Source organism: Cajanus cajan, chromosome 3 (assembly GCF_000230855.2).
Source record: "Cajanus cajan strain Asha chromosome 3, NIPB_CcT2T_4, whole genome shotgun sequence".
In the NCBI taxonomy this organism is placed as follows: Eukaryota; Viridiplantae; Streptophyta; class Magnoliopsida; order Fabales; family Fabaceae; genus Cajanus; species Cajanus cajan.
Genome location: NC_138519.1, coordinates 74,889,818 through 74,905,920, shown reverse-complemented (window position 1 = coordinate 74,905,920; position 16,103 = coordinate 74,889,818). Strand labels below are relative to the sequence as shown.

At 31.0% G+C, this 16,103-nt stretch overlaps 3 protein-coding genes and 1 non-coding gene across 5 annotated transcripts; 1 reads left to right on the top strand and 3 right to left on the bottom strand.

Moving 5' to 3' along the window:
* The first annotated feature begins 2,140 nt into the window (after positions 1-2,140).
* LOC109805437 (uncharacterized) lies at positions 2,141-4,400 on the top strand. Its single transcript, XR_014432647.1, has 2 exons — positions 2,141-3,692; positions 3,778-4,400. It is a non-coding gene; the product is annotated as an uncharacterized LOC109805437 (transcript).
* Positions 4,401-5,469: 1,069 nt separating this feature from the next.
* LOC109806389 (Ubiquitin carboxyl-terminal hydrolase family protein) lies at positions 5,470-8,458 on the bottom strand. Of its 2 annotated transcripts, XR_002240379.3 has the most exons (3): positions 6,858-8,439; positions 5,869-5,991; positions 5,470-5,669 (listed from the first exon to the last, which is right to left on the bottom strand). XR_002240379.3 is itself a non-coding variant. In XM_020368778.3 (2 exons), the coding sequence occupies exon 1, from the start codon at positions 8,130-8,132 to the stop codon at positions 6,882-6,884; it is 1,251 nt and encodes a 416-aa protein (XP_020224367.1). In that variant the 5' UTR covers positions 8,133-8,458; the 3' UTR covers positions 5,470-5,669; positions 6,858-6,881. The 2 variants fall into 2 exon arrangements, 1 of the variants encoding a protein (XP_020224367.1); XM_020368778.3 differs by lacking the exon at positions 5,869-5,991 and having other exon boundaries at positions 6,858-8,458.
* A 1,067-nt stretch (positions 8,459-9,525) lies between these two features.
* Positions 9,526-12,529, bottom strand: LOC145955901 (uncharacterized). Its single transcript, XM_083071308.1, has 2 exons — positions 12,370-12,529; positions 9,526-12,179 (listed from the first exon to the last, which is right to left on the bottom strand). The coding sequence occupies exon 2, from the start codon at positions 12,172-12,174 to the stop codon at positions 9,730-9,732; it is 2,445 nt and encodes an 814-aa protein (XP_082927434.1). The 5' UTR covers positions 12,175-12,179; positions 12,370-12,529; the 3' UTR covers positions 9,526-9,729.
* A 1,257-nt stretch (positions 12,530-13,786) lies between these two features.
* LOC109806545 (NDR1/HIN1-like protein 6) lies at positions 13,787-15,014 on the bottom strand. Its single transcript, XM_020368985.3, has one exon. It carries the CDS (start codon positions 14,758-14,760, stop codon positions 14,020-14,022), a length of 741 nt encoding a protein of 246 aa, XP_020224574.1. The 5' UTR covers positions 14,761-15,014; the 3' UTR covers positions 13,787-14,019.
* Between the last annotated feature and the right edge of the window lie 1,089 nt (positions 15,015-16,103).

The window sequence follows — 16,103 nt, the reverse complement described above, 5'->3', positions numbered from 1 at the left end:
TTCTGTTTATTCTTTTGAATTATTGTATTTATTGGATATTGTTGTTACTCCTCTCTTTTCTTTGTTTTTATAAATTAAATATATTACAAAATAGATGGATCTACTTTGGATTCTAGATTATTTTGCAGTTGTTATAGCTGTTGTCTTCCTTAGAAGGAATTGGAATGTGGAGGCTATTTGATGAATATATTATAATTTTTGTAAATTTATTTTCACTATCAATGTAAATATTGTAATAAAAGTGAAAGAAAAATATATTGTGTAAAATAATACATTATTGTAAATATTTTAGAACGATATATCATGTATTAAATTCACAAAATATGATTGTTCTTTACCTTTATCTTTATTAAAAAAAAAATATTGTTAACGATTTAATTGTGAAAATATTATATAAGAAAATATATAATTATTATTATATAAATTGGGCGTTAGAATCGAGCGTTACAAAATCATTTTTCTTTAAATAAATATGAGGTTGTGTTGAATGTTCATGCATTATAGCCTGGAATTTGGATTGTTTCTTACAATATTTTCTTTTCAGTCTCTTTTCAACAACATTAATAATCATTAGATATATCTAATGATTCAAATTTAATCTTATAATTAATGTAATTTTTTAAATGATTTTTATAACATTAAATTTGAGTCTTTAGATATATTTAATGATTATTAATGTTGCTATATATAGTTGGAGAGAAAATATTGTAAGAAAGAATCCAAATTCTCATAGATAAAGTGGTGAATGGTGATGTTTAGGCCTTCCACTTTTCTAAATATTTCACTCATTTTCTTTTCTGTCCAATTATATTTGTATTTTTCTTTATTTTATATTTTTTAAGGGGTCAAATAAGCTTTTAGTTGAAAAAAAAATCATTCTACTTCTTAAAATGCATTTGTTTTAAGTTTTTATGTCTCATAACATAGGACTAATACTTTGTGTTCATGCCATATTGACATCCCAAGTCTCGGGTCAATTCATGTTCACCTTTATACTTATATTTTTTATCAATAAAAAAATTATTATAACACAACAAATTTAATTTTAGAACCTACTACATACTATTTGAACCATTGAATGGTTCTTTTTTTTTTTTTACAAAACCACAAAATGAAACACTAGCGAAAAAATGTATCACACTCTTGGTCAGGATGTTACTTTCGTGACTAATGAAGCAGGATAACATAATACAATTTCTAAACAAAAATACTTTAATGCATTTAACAAAAATTATTGATGATTATAAAATTATGTGTTTTTAATTCTTAATCAATAAAAGTGTGTTCAAAATATATTGTTAGCCTTTTCTATATGTGATAATATGCAAGTTTTTTAGAAACTTATCTTTTAGGAAGATCCTCTTGCAATTTTAACTTTTATAAAGTAAATTATTCAATAGGATGTTACTTTTCAACCGGCACGTGTTATTTTTAGTAATAAATGAACAAATGTTATTACTTGGACCATATGTTGGGACCATTAAAATATATTTCGAGGAAAGGACATAAGTTCAGATATTCTCAAAAGGACATGATATTCTTTTCCTATTTTATTGAAGTATAAATTAAATTAAAAAATGATATAAAAATTTACATAATTTCGTTTGATATTTTTTTTTTGAATTGTCAATGAAACTATTTTGACATTTTTTTTCATACTCACAAGCGTGGAAAATGATGCACAACGTCCATTATATATATAAAAAAAATTCACTTTCTCACTTTTTCCTTTCTTACACCTTTTCACAAACGTTTCACCTTTTTATTTTATTTGGTTACTTAAAAGTGAAAAGTACTTTGTCTCATTCACCACATCCATGTAATTTTTAAAACAAATTATGATAATGCGATTATTTTGAGACAATATTCTTTATTAAGTAATTAACACATAATATTGTGTTGTATTTTATTTTTACTCATTCTTTTATTAAAGAAGGCCTATTTCACTCTATGTAGTATGTGATGCCGATATAAAAGAAAATAATTAAAACTACTTATATTGTGTTTTTCACATTGGTATTACATTAAAAATATAATTCAAACTATTTTTTTCATAATTGATATTTTGTGTTTTTACATTTTATTTAATAAAAATATTTAAAAATTATTAATATTTACTATATTAATTGGTAGTATATTCAGTCTTCTAACTTTAAAATTTTAAGTTTGAATATTGTGTTATAAAGATAATTAATTTTTAATATTATTTTTATTATTTAAAAATTTTAAAATAAAATTATTTAAATAAATATATACATCAAATCAAATCAGATTATTATCTTTATATATATCATAGATAATAAATAACATCACTTTGTTTTTAGTTATATATACATAATCAATCATACCAACAAATATGTGATGGTTATAATAATATATAATCAATTGTCATGGCCGGTTATGTATATAGATAGTTGATTAACTTATTATATATTATTATAAATATTTAACGTAATATATATAAGTTATATTTATTTATTTTTAACTAAATGATTTAAAATATAAAAATAAAAAATGTTTATTATTATTAAAATAATATATATATATATATAGTAATAATATATTTAAATTTAATTATTTTATTTTCAAAATATTATTTAAATTTTTAATATGTTTCTATTTTTCACTTATTTCGATTTTACTTAACAACTATAATTTTTATATTATTTATTTTCAAATCATTTTTCACTCATCGTTGGGCACTATTTAGTGGCTAAAGTTATACTATTTTTCAAGACTGAACTGAAAGTAACGACATAGAACATAATAAAACATAAAATACTAATTGATCAAATTCACAATAAGACAAAAAGGAACATAAAGATCCATTAGACAATTTGTTTGGAACATTCCTTGCGAATGAATGGATCTTCAATACGCACATGCGGTCCAAAGTTACTGGTATACATAATATTATAATCTGCCTTCGACTAATAACTTTTATTTGCATGGCACTTCCCCATACTTAATGCTTTGTCCTTCTGGCACTGATAAACTATTCAATTTCCCACCAAATAGACCAACAAATAAAACTTGCATAGAAACTCCAATAGAAACCGACATAACTTTTCAAAAACCCAATGCCAATACCCGATGCTGTTTGGTTTTCCTGTTTTTCTGCCTTTTGTTGCCAATTACTACTATTATTATACTATTATAATACATAATAGTCCTATTTAAATAAACATATTATGTAAATAAATAAGTAGACTTAATTTTATCTTATTTACTACGAAATCTTGAGATTAAATAGAAAATGAAAATTTTAACCAAACAAAAACAGAAATAAATAATGGAGTGAATACTAAATGATGGATTGGGTTGGTTTTTAGCCAAATAAAAACAAAGATAAATGCAAAAAGTTTACTACTTCCATCACCTCATGCTTTTGAGTCATCAATATTTTATCAGTGCTAATAGGGAGTGGCAGAGTCAGAGAGAGAAAGCAAGAGAGGGAGCTTTATGATGGAGTGGACCTAACTAGGAAAAACCATGAAATGATGAGAAAGGGAAAATGATGGAAGAACAAGCAAAGGAAGAGTTGAAGATGCTTGAAGCCCAATATCCCAACCAACATGAGTTTCTAAAGCATGAGCTCAGGTCCCTCATCTTTCAACTCCAGTCCAAGCACCAGGATTCTGAACCGCTTCCAGAAAACAATCACTGCAACCTTGCTTTTAGAGATACACAAGGTTTTTTCTTTACTTTTTATACTTCTATTTTGTTATGCTAAGAGGCATATGGATTTTAGATTTTTTTGTCATTTGTGTGAAACAGAATCCACCAGCTTGGAGCAAGGGAAGAGTAGTAGCCATGGTTCAGAACTTGGTTTAGCAGAGAGAGTCGTAACTGATGGGAAGGTTGATGAAAATTCTGAGCTTGAAACTCCCAAGATTGATGTAATGAAGCATTTCTCAAGCAGGAAGAACAAGAGGAAAGATAGGGTCGATTTGGTTCTTGAGAGGGCACAAGTTTGTCTCAAGAAAATCAAACACTTGAAAATATTCTTATTTTCTCCTTCCTGAAATTTGGACTTGCATATCATATCCGTGTGTGACTGAACCCGTGTTAAATGGTAACATTTCATTGTTTGTTACTATGCCATCATGTTTGTTCCTGTAATCTGGTTGATCACATAGCCGTTATGGGTTTTGTCAAGCAATGGTTATATTATAGCTGTTTTAGGCTTTTTGCCAAGAAACAAAGCTGTCAATTTTGTGTGGTCCAGACAGTAAGGTACAATTGTGAATGGGGGGTCAATATCTGTGTTTTATACACTATAAAAAAGAAAGACACTTTTTTTCCTGTTTTTGGCTAGACATCTTGAACTGAAGAATTCAGAAGGGTGAAAATTGTGCCTCTATAAAATATTCAAATAATGACCTTGCATATTGTCTACAGTTGGATTATGGTAACGTTACTTATTTGCATGCCAAAATATATTGCATTATTTTTTAATAGTTAGCAATATTTAATGCACGTTTGTGCAACGTCTTTTCATAGAAGCCAAATTTTTTGTTTACTTGAGTATATGTACTTAAGTATTACTTGAGTTTCTTTTTGGTAGGAACTACTGGAGTTATATTTGAGTATAGTTATAAACTGTTTCAAATTTTGAGTTATGGTTGAAAGGGTAAGAGTAGTTGATGGCATATTAAGATTTAATAATTATTACTCATTGATGGAAGGATCAGCAGTTCTTGGGCATTGAGATATGCTGCATTCTAATTCAATTCTGATTCCAATACACGGTGAGCATAAGGTCCAGACATCAGACAAAGTCAATTACCAGTGTACGAAATTTTCTTTGGCATGATCAAGCTGTAGTATATCCATGAAATTATAAAACATCTAACAATATTAAAAGTACAAATGTCATACTTACAAATAACATTCATCAACAGGAAAAGGAAAAAGGTGTCAAAAGACACGTTCAGAGACGGGCCTTGAGTTACATCTTCCAAACAATTAAAAAATGTAATGAATTGTTCCGATCATAGACATCGTGACCAATTAACAGGTCGACCAGTTAACCGCTTTCTAAGCTTTTTGTTAGAGGAATGATCAAGCTAACCATAGAATTGGTTCTTCATTTTCCTGGTTTAGTGAATTTCAGAACATGGTTTTAATCTTTTCCATATTCTCCTATGCAGAAGGTACAAAACATATGTGTATAATATGTCTAGGTTTAAGTCAGATCTCAGATGTAACTGTAATATGATAATCAAGGGAGTCATAACTAGAATCACATATTCTTGCAGCAGGTGGGGATCCGAAACTAACATGAATGCTACGTTTGATGTGTTGAACATCAATTTTAAAAGCTTAAACGAAAATTAGTTTCCAACTTTCGATTCAATCATTTAAGGCACAAAAAGTTATTTATGTAACTGATATGGGAACAGTACTAGCTGATACATTCCAAAAGTAATGATAATACAAGCAAGCAGAAATACTAGAAGGATCAGGTTTTCTTTGTACTCTGATTCCAAAAGATCCTTTCATTCTTTCATTTAAAATAAGTTAATTACACTAAAATGCAAAGCTGCATGAATACAACTTTCGAATGAATTATATCAACAGAACAAAAAACAACATCATTTAGTCATAACGCCAGCAGGGTTGCTTGCTTTTCCTAAGATGCTTGTTTCTCCAAAAGTTCAAAGGCACTGCAAGAAACATAATAGATATATATTAAAAAAAAATGATTAGACATCTAGATTCAAACTTCCAGCTACAGAGATGAACACAAATAACAATATGCCAATATTGATGTCCTCAACAATTGTTCATTCCAACCAGCTACCACTATCCTAAGGGCCTAAATTCTCTAGACACAATTAAAACCAAAGAAGTTAATGAATTCACCTTTGACCTTCTGTTCAACCTCGAAATGAAAAGATAAATTAATGTTCTGTAATTTCGTAAGCAAGTTCCCATCCTTGTTTAAAATGCCCATCTTGCCTGGGCTAATGCCCAATCATCATTCTCCTTCAATTAGAGCAAAACAAGAAGAAGAAAAAAATATCGGGTAAGACAGCTGCTTATTACAAGACAAAAAAAAATCCATCGAAAATAACCTAATTTCTCATAGCAAGTGGATGAAATGGAATATAGTTCAACAGGGATAAAATAAGACCCAAGAACGCATCAACAGAAATCCTTGAAAGTCTTTGATCTAAATGTTATTTTGTTGAAATTTGGGTTTTTGATAGATCACAATGGAATAAATTAATCAACATAGCCAATACCTGCCTAATGGAATAAGGCTTTGTTGCTTTTGTTTGTTTTTGGCATGCCATAAAAGCTCTGGTTTATACCTTGAAATAAATTGTTTAATGTCATTTTGAAACCAGGTTAAGGTAACTATGTCAAAAATAAGCAAGACTTGCGACACTATGGGAATACAATTATTAGTATATCATCACTAATATAATAATGATTTGACTAAGAGTTCATTTGTTGAGCCATTCAAGCCAAGTGCTGTGTTAGGAGTGCATAAAAAAAACAAGAAATTTATATTCTTTACGGTTTCTATAGCAAAGCTTCTGTGATAAGCAGGGAACCATAGTTTAGCACCTTTCAATGTAATAAAAGTCAGATACAGTTTCAAAGAAGTTTTCAGAACAAGATGAAACCAAGTAACATGATGAAGTTAACTTATGCTCAGAGTTTCATCCATCCATTCATCTCATTAATTAGGATGTCTTCCTATATATCAAACTGATCTAAGCAGAGCATTTAACCAAGTCAGAATCAAAGTTGTAATCCTTGCATTTTTAGGTACTTATATGCGAAAAGCAACACACAAGAAAATTATGCAACCCTAAACATGGAAAAGCAAATAAACAAGGCACCTTAACATGGCTGTAATGCTTTAGTCAGGATGGTAATGAGTCATGTCTTTGCTGGTTTTCCTCTTGTCCAACCTCATTGCAGCTGCTTGTATCCTGCAACTTCGAATTAATAGCTGGCAGGCCCCGACGTCCTAAAACAACAAGATCAAGTAGCCTTCTTCTTGCATCATAGACAGGATTGGGTTCTATCAAACACCCTCGTTCATAAGCTTCCCTCAGGAAAACAGTATGCCTTTTACCCTTCGTAGACAAATAGAAAATCCCAGGGTGGTCCAGGAACAGATCCCTTATATTTAAATCAATCCCTAACCATTTTCTAAACTGGCTGATCTTCTCAACTTCCACCATCTTCTCCACTGTCAAACTCAGGAACTCGTGAACAATTGACACTGCCCGCTTCTCCATAGCCATCATTCCAGCCTTAGACTTCTTCTTCTCACTCACTACCTCGTAAGGCCCCACATATGGCAACCTCTGCCATTCCTTCACCTTAGCCTTGAAATTCTTGCTCAACCTCATCCCGGGAGGATACCCGTGTTTGAAACTGAACTGCATTTCCATCCTATCAACACTGCATTCGTCCTTGCAGCACTCAACAACCCTCCAATCCTCAACAGCTGCCCTTAAACCATTGCTGGAAACACCACCAACCAGCTTCAACAAATGCGTATTCGCTTCCGGCGCATCACACAGCTGAAAAACACCAGAATTAGCTGATATGATTGAATCCTCAAAATCATCGGGCAGCCCAAGCTCCTTCCAGACCTTGAAAACAGCTCTAAGAGGCACCACTTTGGATGCAGACATGGACAGTATCCGAACAAGTCTTTCAACAACAACAGGCAAAGAGGCATTGATGGCCACTGCCTCCTGCCGCGAAACATCAAGAGCAGCATCAGTTAACCTGCAAAAGGGCTTCAATTTGGAAGGGTCATAGTAAATGTGGAAGATGTGAGGAAACTTGCGGAGGAAGGCAGTGGCGCCGCGGTTTAGGTGGAGCTTCTGGGAGAGCTTGGAGAGGAAATCAATGGAGACTGAGGGGTTCTTTGGGTTGGCAAGAATGAGGTCTTGAATGGCAATGACTTTGAAAAGGTTCTTGTAGTTTTCCATGAGTTTCTCAAACGTGGGGTCTCGAAATCTCGATGCTACATACTGAGCAGACGTTGTTTTGGATCGAACACACATGGAAAAATCATTTGGGTGTCCCTGTTTGCCCACAAACTTCACGCCAGTTAGTGTCGACAACCCCTTTTTTATGCAAACTCGGTTTGACATTTCGTCGAACACCTGAGACTCAAATACCAACCGAACCAAACGCGGGGCTCACTCTCACAGGATAAGTATCCGATTTTCCGACCGATTATGGAGAATCGGTGAAGAGATGAATGTTGTGGTGCAAAAGTTTCCAGCTTTGTTATTGGAGAGTCTTGGGTTGCTTAACACTGCAGAATGCAGATAATCTAACTCTATGAGACTAACATAAGTAAACAAAATTATTTTACACTTCATTTCTCATAATTTTTATACCGTTTTGTTTTTCACTCAAATATGATTTAAATTCTTGCAGATGCGACTGTATCTCTTAAAAAAATGTTATTTTTTTATTCTTATATTTTTTAGTATTTTTAATTTTTTTTCTTAAATTAGTTAGTTTAGTGCTCAGTGCTCACATAACTAATGAAATAAATAAATATTAAAATAATTAAAGTAATATATAATATTTATAAATAAGATCATTTATTTTTAATAAAAATTTATATTAGATAAAGTACCACTCTCATATAGATTAGAATCAACTATCAATTTCTTTAAAAATTTTGAGGGAGATTTTAATCTTCTCTTTTATCTAGAGTGTAATTTTAATTGCACAATTTAATTAAGTATTATATTTATTATTTTATATAAATAAAATAATTACATATAATCTGTTTATGTAATTTATTTAAACAATTTTTTTAGAGGATTTTTTAAACTTTTACCAAGCTGCAGTGTATCTACTTATCAAAACTAGAAATCTACATGTTACAAAAAAAAATTGTTTGATTTCGTTAAAGCTTTAATTTGACATGGATCATTCTCTTTACAACATTCAAACTTACACCGTGTCTAATATATATTAATATATATATATATATATATATAAAAATTAAATAACTATTAGATAATTAGACTAATAATAACAATCAATTTATTTTCATGAATAAACATTTTTTTATATATACATAAATAATGAAACTAACCTAAAAAAAAGAAATGTAAGAAAGGAGAAGAGTTTGAGAGATGTGGAATGGGGATTAAAGATGACATATTGAGTCCAGCTCAAACAACCCATTAATGAAGTTAGGATGAATATTTGAATTTCAGTCCAAAAAATAGGGATAATTTAGCCCAATGGACTAGGACAAGTCCATCAAATATAGGTTTAAAAACTACTCGAGTTATTTGTCATAATGAATTTTTCTTCTTCTTTAGTTCTTCTAGATATTACGAGTTTCTAATTTAATCATTTTAGAGTGATCATCTAGGTACACTTTCTCATCTATATACATATCTGCCCACCGTGGAAGCCTAGGTTGCTGCACATCATGCCCATATCATCATGTTTTTTCATATGATCACTATATGTAAATGAAGCAAAAACATGGGTGTTTTGGGTGAAGTCATTCCCAGGGACGGAGCCAGGATTTCAATACTGGGGGGCCGAGAATAAATAATATATAATTTATAATAAATGAAAATTAAAGTATCAAAAGCATATTATCTGACAAAACTAGATAATAATTAACATAATTTAATAAAAATTATTTCTCATATTTACATTTGATAAATATATCGAACATATTGCAAGATCAAGTTATTCAAGTATGTACCTTTATTTCTTAAGTTGTGCCCGTCGTTGTTTCATGAAGTAAAAATCATCAATTATCATATCAGTTGTAAATCTTCGTGCAATCTCCTTCTCAATATAAACAATCATGTAGTCAGTAAGAAAACCATCTTCCATCTTGTTGCGCAAACTTGTTTTTATAATCTTCATAGCTGAAAAAGCACGTTCTGTAGTTGCTGTTGACACGGGCAGAGTAAGAACAAGTCGTATCAATCGATCAATTAAAGGATAAACATTTGATTTGCCAACCTCTACTAGTTTTTGACATAATTCACCAAGAGTTGACAAATTATGAAATTTGGGATCCTTTGGCACATCAAACTCATAATGTTGCAATTCATATTCCATATGAATCATTTCTTGGTCAGAAAAATCTGAAGAGTAAAATTTCTTAGCTAGACTACAAATATCACAAGCATTAAATGATTTGAATGCATCTTTAGGATCCAAAGCTACACTCAACATAAGAAGTTCAGTTGATTGCTCGCTGAATCTACTATTCAATTCTTTCAATTGATAATCTATCGCTGCAGTAAATATATCTACACGATAATGATGCTCAACTGTCACAGAATCCTTTTTAAGCCGAGTTCGAATTATGTCAGAGTAAGTAGCACTCATATCAGGAATTGGTACACCTCGGCTATTGCAAAAAGAGTTAACATTTTCTAAAAGAGAATCCCAACCAAAATCCCTTAACTTTTGAATTAGTGACTTTGTGCTAGAAACCAAACACATAGCATTCACAATGTCTTGATTCTTTTGCTGCAAAGCTTGACAAAGCTTGTCTGTGATTCCCATAATTTCTTTCATAACATGTAAAATGAAAACAAATTCAAAAGACATCAATACTCTGAAAGCATAAGTAGCATCACCTCGTTGAGAGCCAGTTCCATTAACCACCAAATCTTCAAGAACTGAAGTAGTTGCATTAAACATGCGTAGAAGGCTACATATTGAATTGAAATGAGAACTCCATCTAGTATCTCCAGGTCTTTGTAGTGTGCCAATTTGATTAGCTCCCCTCCTAGTTTCAATCTCATCATTTGCAACCAAACGTGCAATTTCAGTCTCATAAGCATCATGTAACTCATCATTGCGTTTGCAAGAAGAACACACAACATTAACAATCCTACTCAAGTTTTGAAAAAAAGCATGAACATCACTTGAATCTTTAGATGCAGCAACAAGAGCTAATTGTAACTGATGAGCCAAACAATGTACATAATATGCATAAGGACATTCTTGAAGAATAAGAGCTTGCAAACCATTCCACTCTCCACGCATATTACTAGCTCCATCATATCCTTGGCCTCTAATATTTTCAATGTTGAGATTATGATTAGACAATACTAAACAGATTTCTTGCTTAAGAGTGGATGATGTAGTATCTTTCACATGTACTAAATCCAAGAAGCGCTCTTTAACAAATCCATTCTTATCAACAAATCTAATAACAATAGCCATTTGTTCTCTCTTAGATTCATCTCGAGCTTCATCAATAATCAAACAAAATTTTGCATCACCAATCTCTTCTCGAATTTCATTTTGCACCCTTCTAGCAAAAACATTTAAAATTTCTTTTTGAATAGTAGGTGAAGTGTATTTTGCATTTTGAGGAGCATTCTCCAAGACAACTTGATCTACTTCGTTATTATAAGAAGCTAAGAGTTTAATCATTTCAAGAAAGTTACCTCGATTTGTTGACCACAAACTCTCATCACGTCCTCTAAAAGCACAAGCTTGAAATGTCAACCATTTAACCACATCGATGGATACTTTAAGACGCAACCGATTGCTTAGAATTTGCTGTGAAGTTTGCTTGTTCAACACTTTATCAATGTGGCATGATTGATTCTTGAAATCTTCTAAACATCTAAGAGCAGCATTGTGAACAGAATTAATATTTTTCCCCATGTGAGATAAAAATGCACAATCTTTTCCATTATTCACTTTCTTCCAATTTCTAAATCCTGCCGAAGTGAATGGACTTGGTTTTTTAGAAAATAAAAAACATGGAAAACAATAGGCAGCATCTTTTTCCGGTGAATATTCTAACAAAGAAAACATTCTAAACCAATGAGCTTGAAATCGGCGAGGATGATCTTCAAGACCTGAAAGTGGATACAAATCCATTAAAAATTGATATGGTCCAAACTTCACATACGCCCTACGAATATCATCTTGTTGATTAATAGGATAGTTCCAAATTTGTAAACGTTTTCCAGGATCGCGAATCAAGGTACCACTCTCAATTGTTTCTTGTTCAGTCCTCAAAGCTTTGGGAGGAGGTGGCTGTTGCTCATCAACTTCAGCAACATCATCAACATTTGTATCTAAATTTGAAATTGGTGTATTAGACAGTGTTTCTTCATCATCTCTCTCTTTTCTTTTGAAAAATGATTCAATAGTTGTCTTCCTCATCTTCATTGAACCTAAAAGAATTTAAAACTATAAAAATCATACGAAATAGGCAACAACACTAACACAGTAACACTCTTAACAAATTCTAATTAAATTGAGGGGAAAAGGGTTTTCAGCATAATAGCAAAGGGGAAAATATTAAAACAATTAAAAGAAAACATTCATTAAAATATTAGTAACAAAAAAGAAGTGTTAATTTACCTTTTGAAGAACTAAAATAAAAAGAGAGATTGAAGACGCAAGGAGCCAAGGAGAGATTGAAGAACCAATGATGCGGTGCAGGTGTTGTTATGAAATAAGAATCAATGACGAATTGATGATTATTGATTGACGTGGTGCAAGCTGTGAATTGTGATGCTAACTAGTCAATAGTCACTACCCAATCCTATTCCTATTGCCAGTGTTACTTGAGAATTGAGAAGGCAAGAATTGGAATGATCAAATGAGGCGCTACATTTTTTTAAAAAAAAAAAAATTCCAAAGTGATACCACATAGCAGGCCGTACCAGAAGTCCAAAAGTTGAATAAAAAAATAAATTTGGGTTATTCATTTAATTATACATATGAGTTTATATTAAAAATAGGGGGTGTCATATAGTAATATATATGTATATAAAAAAAAATTAAAATTGTTGGAGGGGCCGTGGCACCCGTAGGTCCCCCCTTGGCTCCGTCCTTGGTCATTCCATTCATGTAGGAATATATACGATCTAGAATACTCTCATTTGGGTTTATTCAAAATTGAGAAGGATAGTGGTAGTGGTACTTGCACCACTTTAGGTGGTGCCCGATCATGATGATATCGTGTCCTAAAAATAATGGTGGATTAGTGGTTCGTATTCAAATGTAGGTGTTTTGTTGACAAATTTAGAGTAACTTAGATGGTAGCGCCATTCCCAGAGTTAGTTTTTTTTTTTTTTTTTTAGGTGTTTTCCAGAGTTTGTTAAAACACGCTAAAGCCAACAAAATATTGATACTACCCCGTTTTTTTTTCACGTTTAATCGGAAGGAGAAAATAGTAACTTTTTCATAAATTGATAATTAAACATGGAAAGAGATGAAGAATTTGCGTTTCAAAATTGAAACCAAACACACACTATAAATATTAATCACTTCTTAAGAAAACCTCAATAAATTAGGATTAAATGAATTAGTTTTACAACTGAAAAAAGAAATGTTAAATGAATTTGACAATGATAACTTAATAAGTAATTTTATGTTTAAATTATAATAATAATTTTTCCATTTTTTTTTTAGATAAAAAAGAACTCATCTAATAATTCTTTACTTTAAGTCTATTTATCTATCTATCAATTATAAAACTGATCCTAGAAACAAAGACAATCAGCATCGGTAAAAAGCAATTTAAGATAGATTTTGAATAAAATTTATATATTTTAGATAAAATATCATTGTCGGTGTTATAATTCCACAATTTATGTGTTTTTTCTTTTCAATCCTAAGTAAAATTTCAATTTTGACAACCTTAATATATATCTAGAAACCGCTGTGTGTGCTATGTTACAGACTGCATAAAATATTATATATATATATATATATATATATATTTCATTGATTGAAGTATTGAACATGTAAAATCGGTAATAACATATGCTAATTTGTGAATAAGAAATAGTAACTGAGTAAACAGAATCAAAGTACAAGAATGTATCTCAAATTGCCAATGGAAAGAAAAACCCACATCTGATCGATCACCCTCTCCACCGCTTATGAAAAATCTCAGTCATATACAAACCATATATAAAAAGATGAAACAAAATAGTAATATAATATATAACAGAACAATGGCACATATATTATACTAATGAACAATACCATGTACTAATGAATTCATAGCCTAAGCCTAAACTTACAGCTACTGCTGGAAATTCTAATATCTTCACTAGCACCAAGATTATCCACCACAAGTCTGCACCTAACCCTGAACTTAACCTTGAACAACTTCAACTTCCCAAGCTTAACCCTCACAGGCTGATTAACCCTAAGATTGAGTGGAACATTGTTGGTCTCTTGCACCTGCTGCTGAATCCTACTCAACAAGCCACTAGCATCCTGTGCTTGGCCACTGAGACTCAAATCAAGCACTGTGGTGTTCCTGTGACCCTGGTAGAACTTTGGCAAGGACCCTTCACACAGTTGTGTGTCCATGTACCAAGCACTTATGTGGCTTCCACCCTCATAGTATATCCCAATCTTCTTGTTAGGGTTCCTTGCAGTGATTCTCACATTGAAGCTGGCATAGAGGCTGTTGTTGCTGTCAGACTCATTGAACTGGCTTATTCTGAGATGGTCCACCGAGTATTTTGGAAGCTTAGGCCTGAACACAAGGTATAGGATCCCTACAGTGATGGCTATAGCAACTATCAGAATCAACAACGTGGTGAGTGTCCAACACAGGAACCTGCAGCAACAGCTTCTTCTTTTCTTTGGTGGCTTTGAATGCATCACAGGAAATGTTCGCCGAGGAAGATCAGTAGTACCCTTGTCAGATTTTGCAGTGTTTTCAGGCACCAATGGTCTGTGTGGTGCCTCCACATCATGAACCGGATGAATTCTTTGATGATCTGACATATTTTTTTTGCAGTCAAATTATCAAAAGAAAGATATCATATACTATACGTGTGATCTTGATCTTGTATGTGGTAGACACTAGAGACTAGACACTAGACAAAGCTGTGTTGATGATATATTTCTTTGTTTCCTTTCTTTTTTGGCTTCTCTAGGTGTATTTAATGCGTGTAGTTTGATGAATAGGGTGAGAAGATGAACGCGTATTTGGAGCAGGTAATGGCCTCTGAGAAGGGTTGAAGCTTCTGATTAATATTGTTTAACTTGAAGGGTTAAAAATTGGAAGGGTCACCATCGAGACTTGGTAACCGCATGTGCCAATTATTCAACTTGTGTCTTTATAATAGTGATGCAATATTATGCCGTCGAAGTGGTCAAACTAACTTTATTATTGTTTGTAAGTAATTTTAGATAGGAATCAATATTCTTGTAATACTGTTTACACTACGTCAGTTCTTTGCATATAATTGGCCTATTTCCTGCTTATGTAAGACAACGATACATTAGCGACCTTATGCAAAAAGTCACTATGAACCAATATTTATATACAAAAAAATGCTATATCTTGTAAAAAAATGCTATATGAGAAAGTAAAATATAATAAATCATATGGTATGAATGATGCTTATTTTACGTGTATTAATGATAGAAGATTCATCTTTTAATTTTAAAATGGCACGTATTATTAAGAGTTTAACGAACATATATTGTTATTAATTAATAAAATATCATAGTTGATATATATAACTTTTTAAAATAAGTATCGTAAAAAATTAATTTATTGGTTAAATTGTATTTTTTATTTTTTTCCAATTTGTAATTTTTGTATCTTTATTTTAAAATAGAAACATTTGATTTCTTTATTTTTTTTAAATGTGAAATTTTAATTTTAATATTAATTTGATATGGGTTAATCATTAAATTTTGATATTATTTGATTATTATTATTTATGTGTGTGATATTTAATGTGATATTTAATGACATGATATATGTATATATATAATATTAAAGAGTAATTAATATTTATTTTGTTAGTAAATTTTATTTACATGTCTTTTTTAATTTTTTATCATTAAATGTCATGCTATTAAATATTATCACTTGAATATGAATAAATGTTAAGATTTAACTATTTGTAGATGTCAATTTGATAGAAAATTAAAATTTTATATTTTTAAAATTAGAAGATGTAAATATCTTTATTTTAAAATAGAAAAATCAAAATTATAAATTGAAAAAAAATAAAAGAAGTAAACGTACAATTGAATATAATTTATTATATAAGATAATTTATCACAAATTAAGTGTATAATTTTTTCTTCTTTTTCTCATTATTTAATAATTT

Bases quoted from the DNA above. Each gene is read 5' to 3' on its own strand.
- LOC109806389 (XM_020368778.3), bottom strand. From the start codon at position 8,132: ATGTCAAACCGAGTTTGCATAAAAAAGGGGTTGTCGACACTAACTGGC.
- LOC145955901 (XM_083071308.1), bottom strand. From the start codon at position 12,174: ATGAAGATGAGGAAGACAACTATTGAATCATTTTTCAAAAGAAAAGAG.
- LOC109806545 (XM_020368985.3), bottom strand. From the start codon at position 14,760: ATGTCAGATCATCAAAGAATTCATCCGGTTCATGATGTGGAGGCACCA.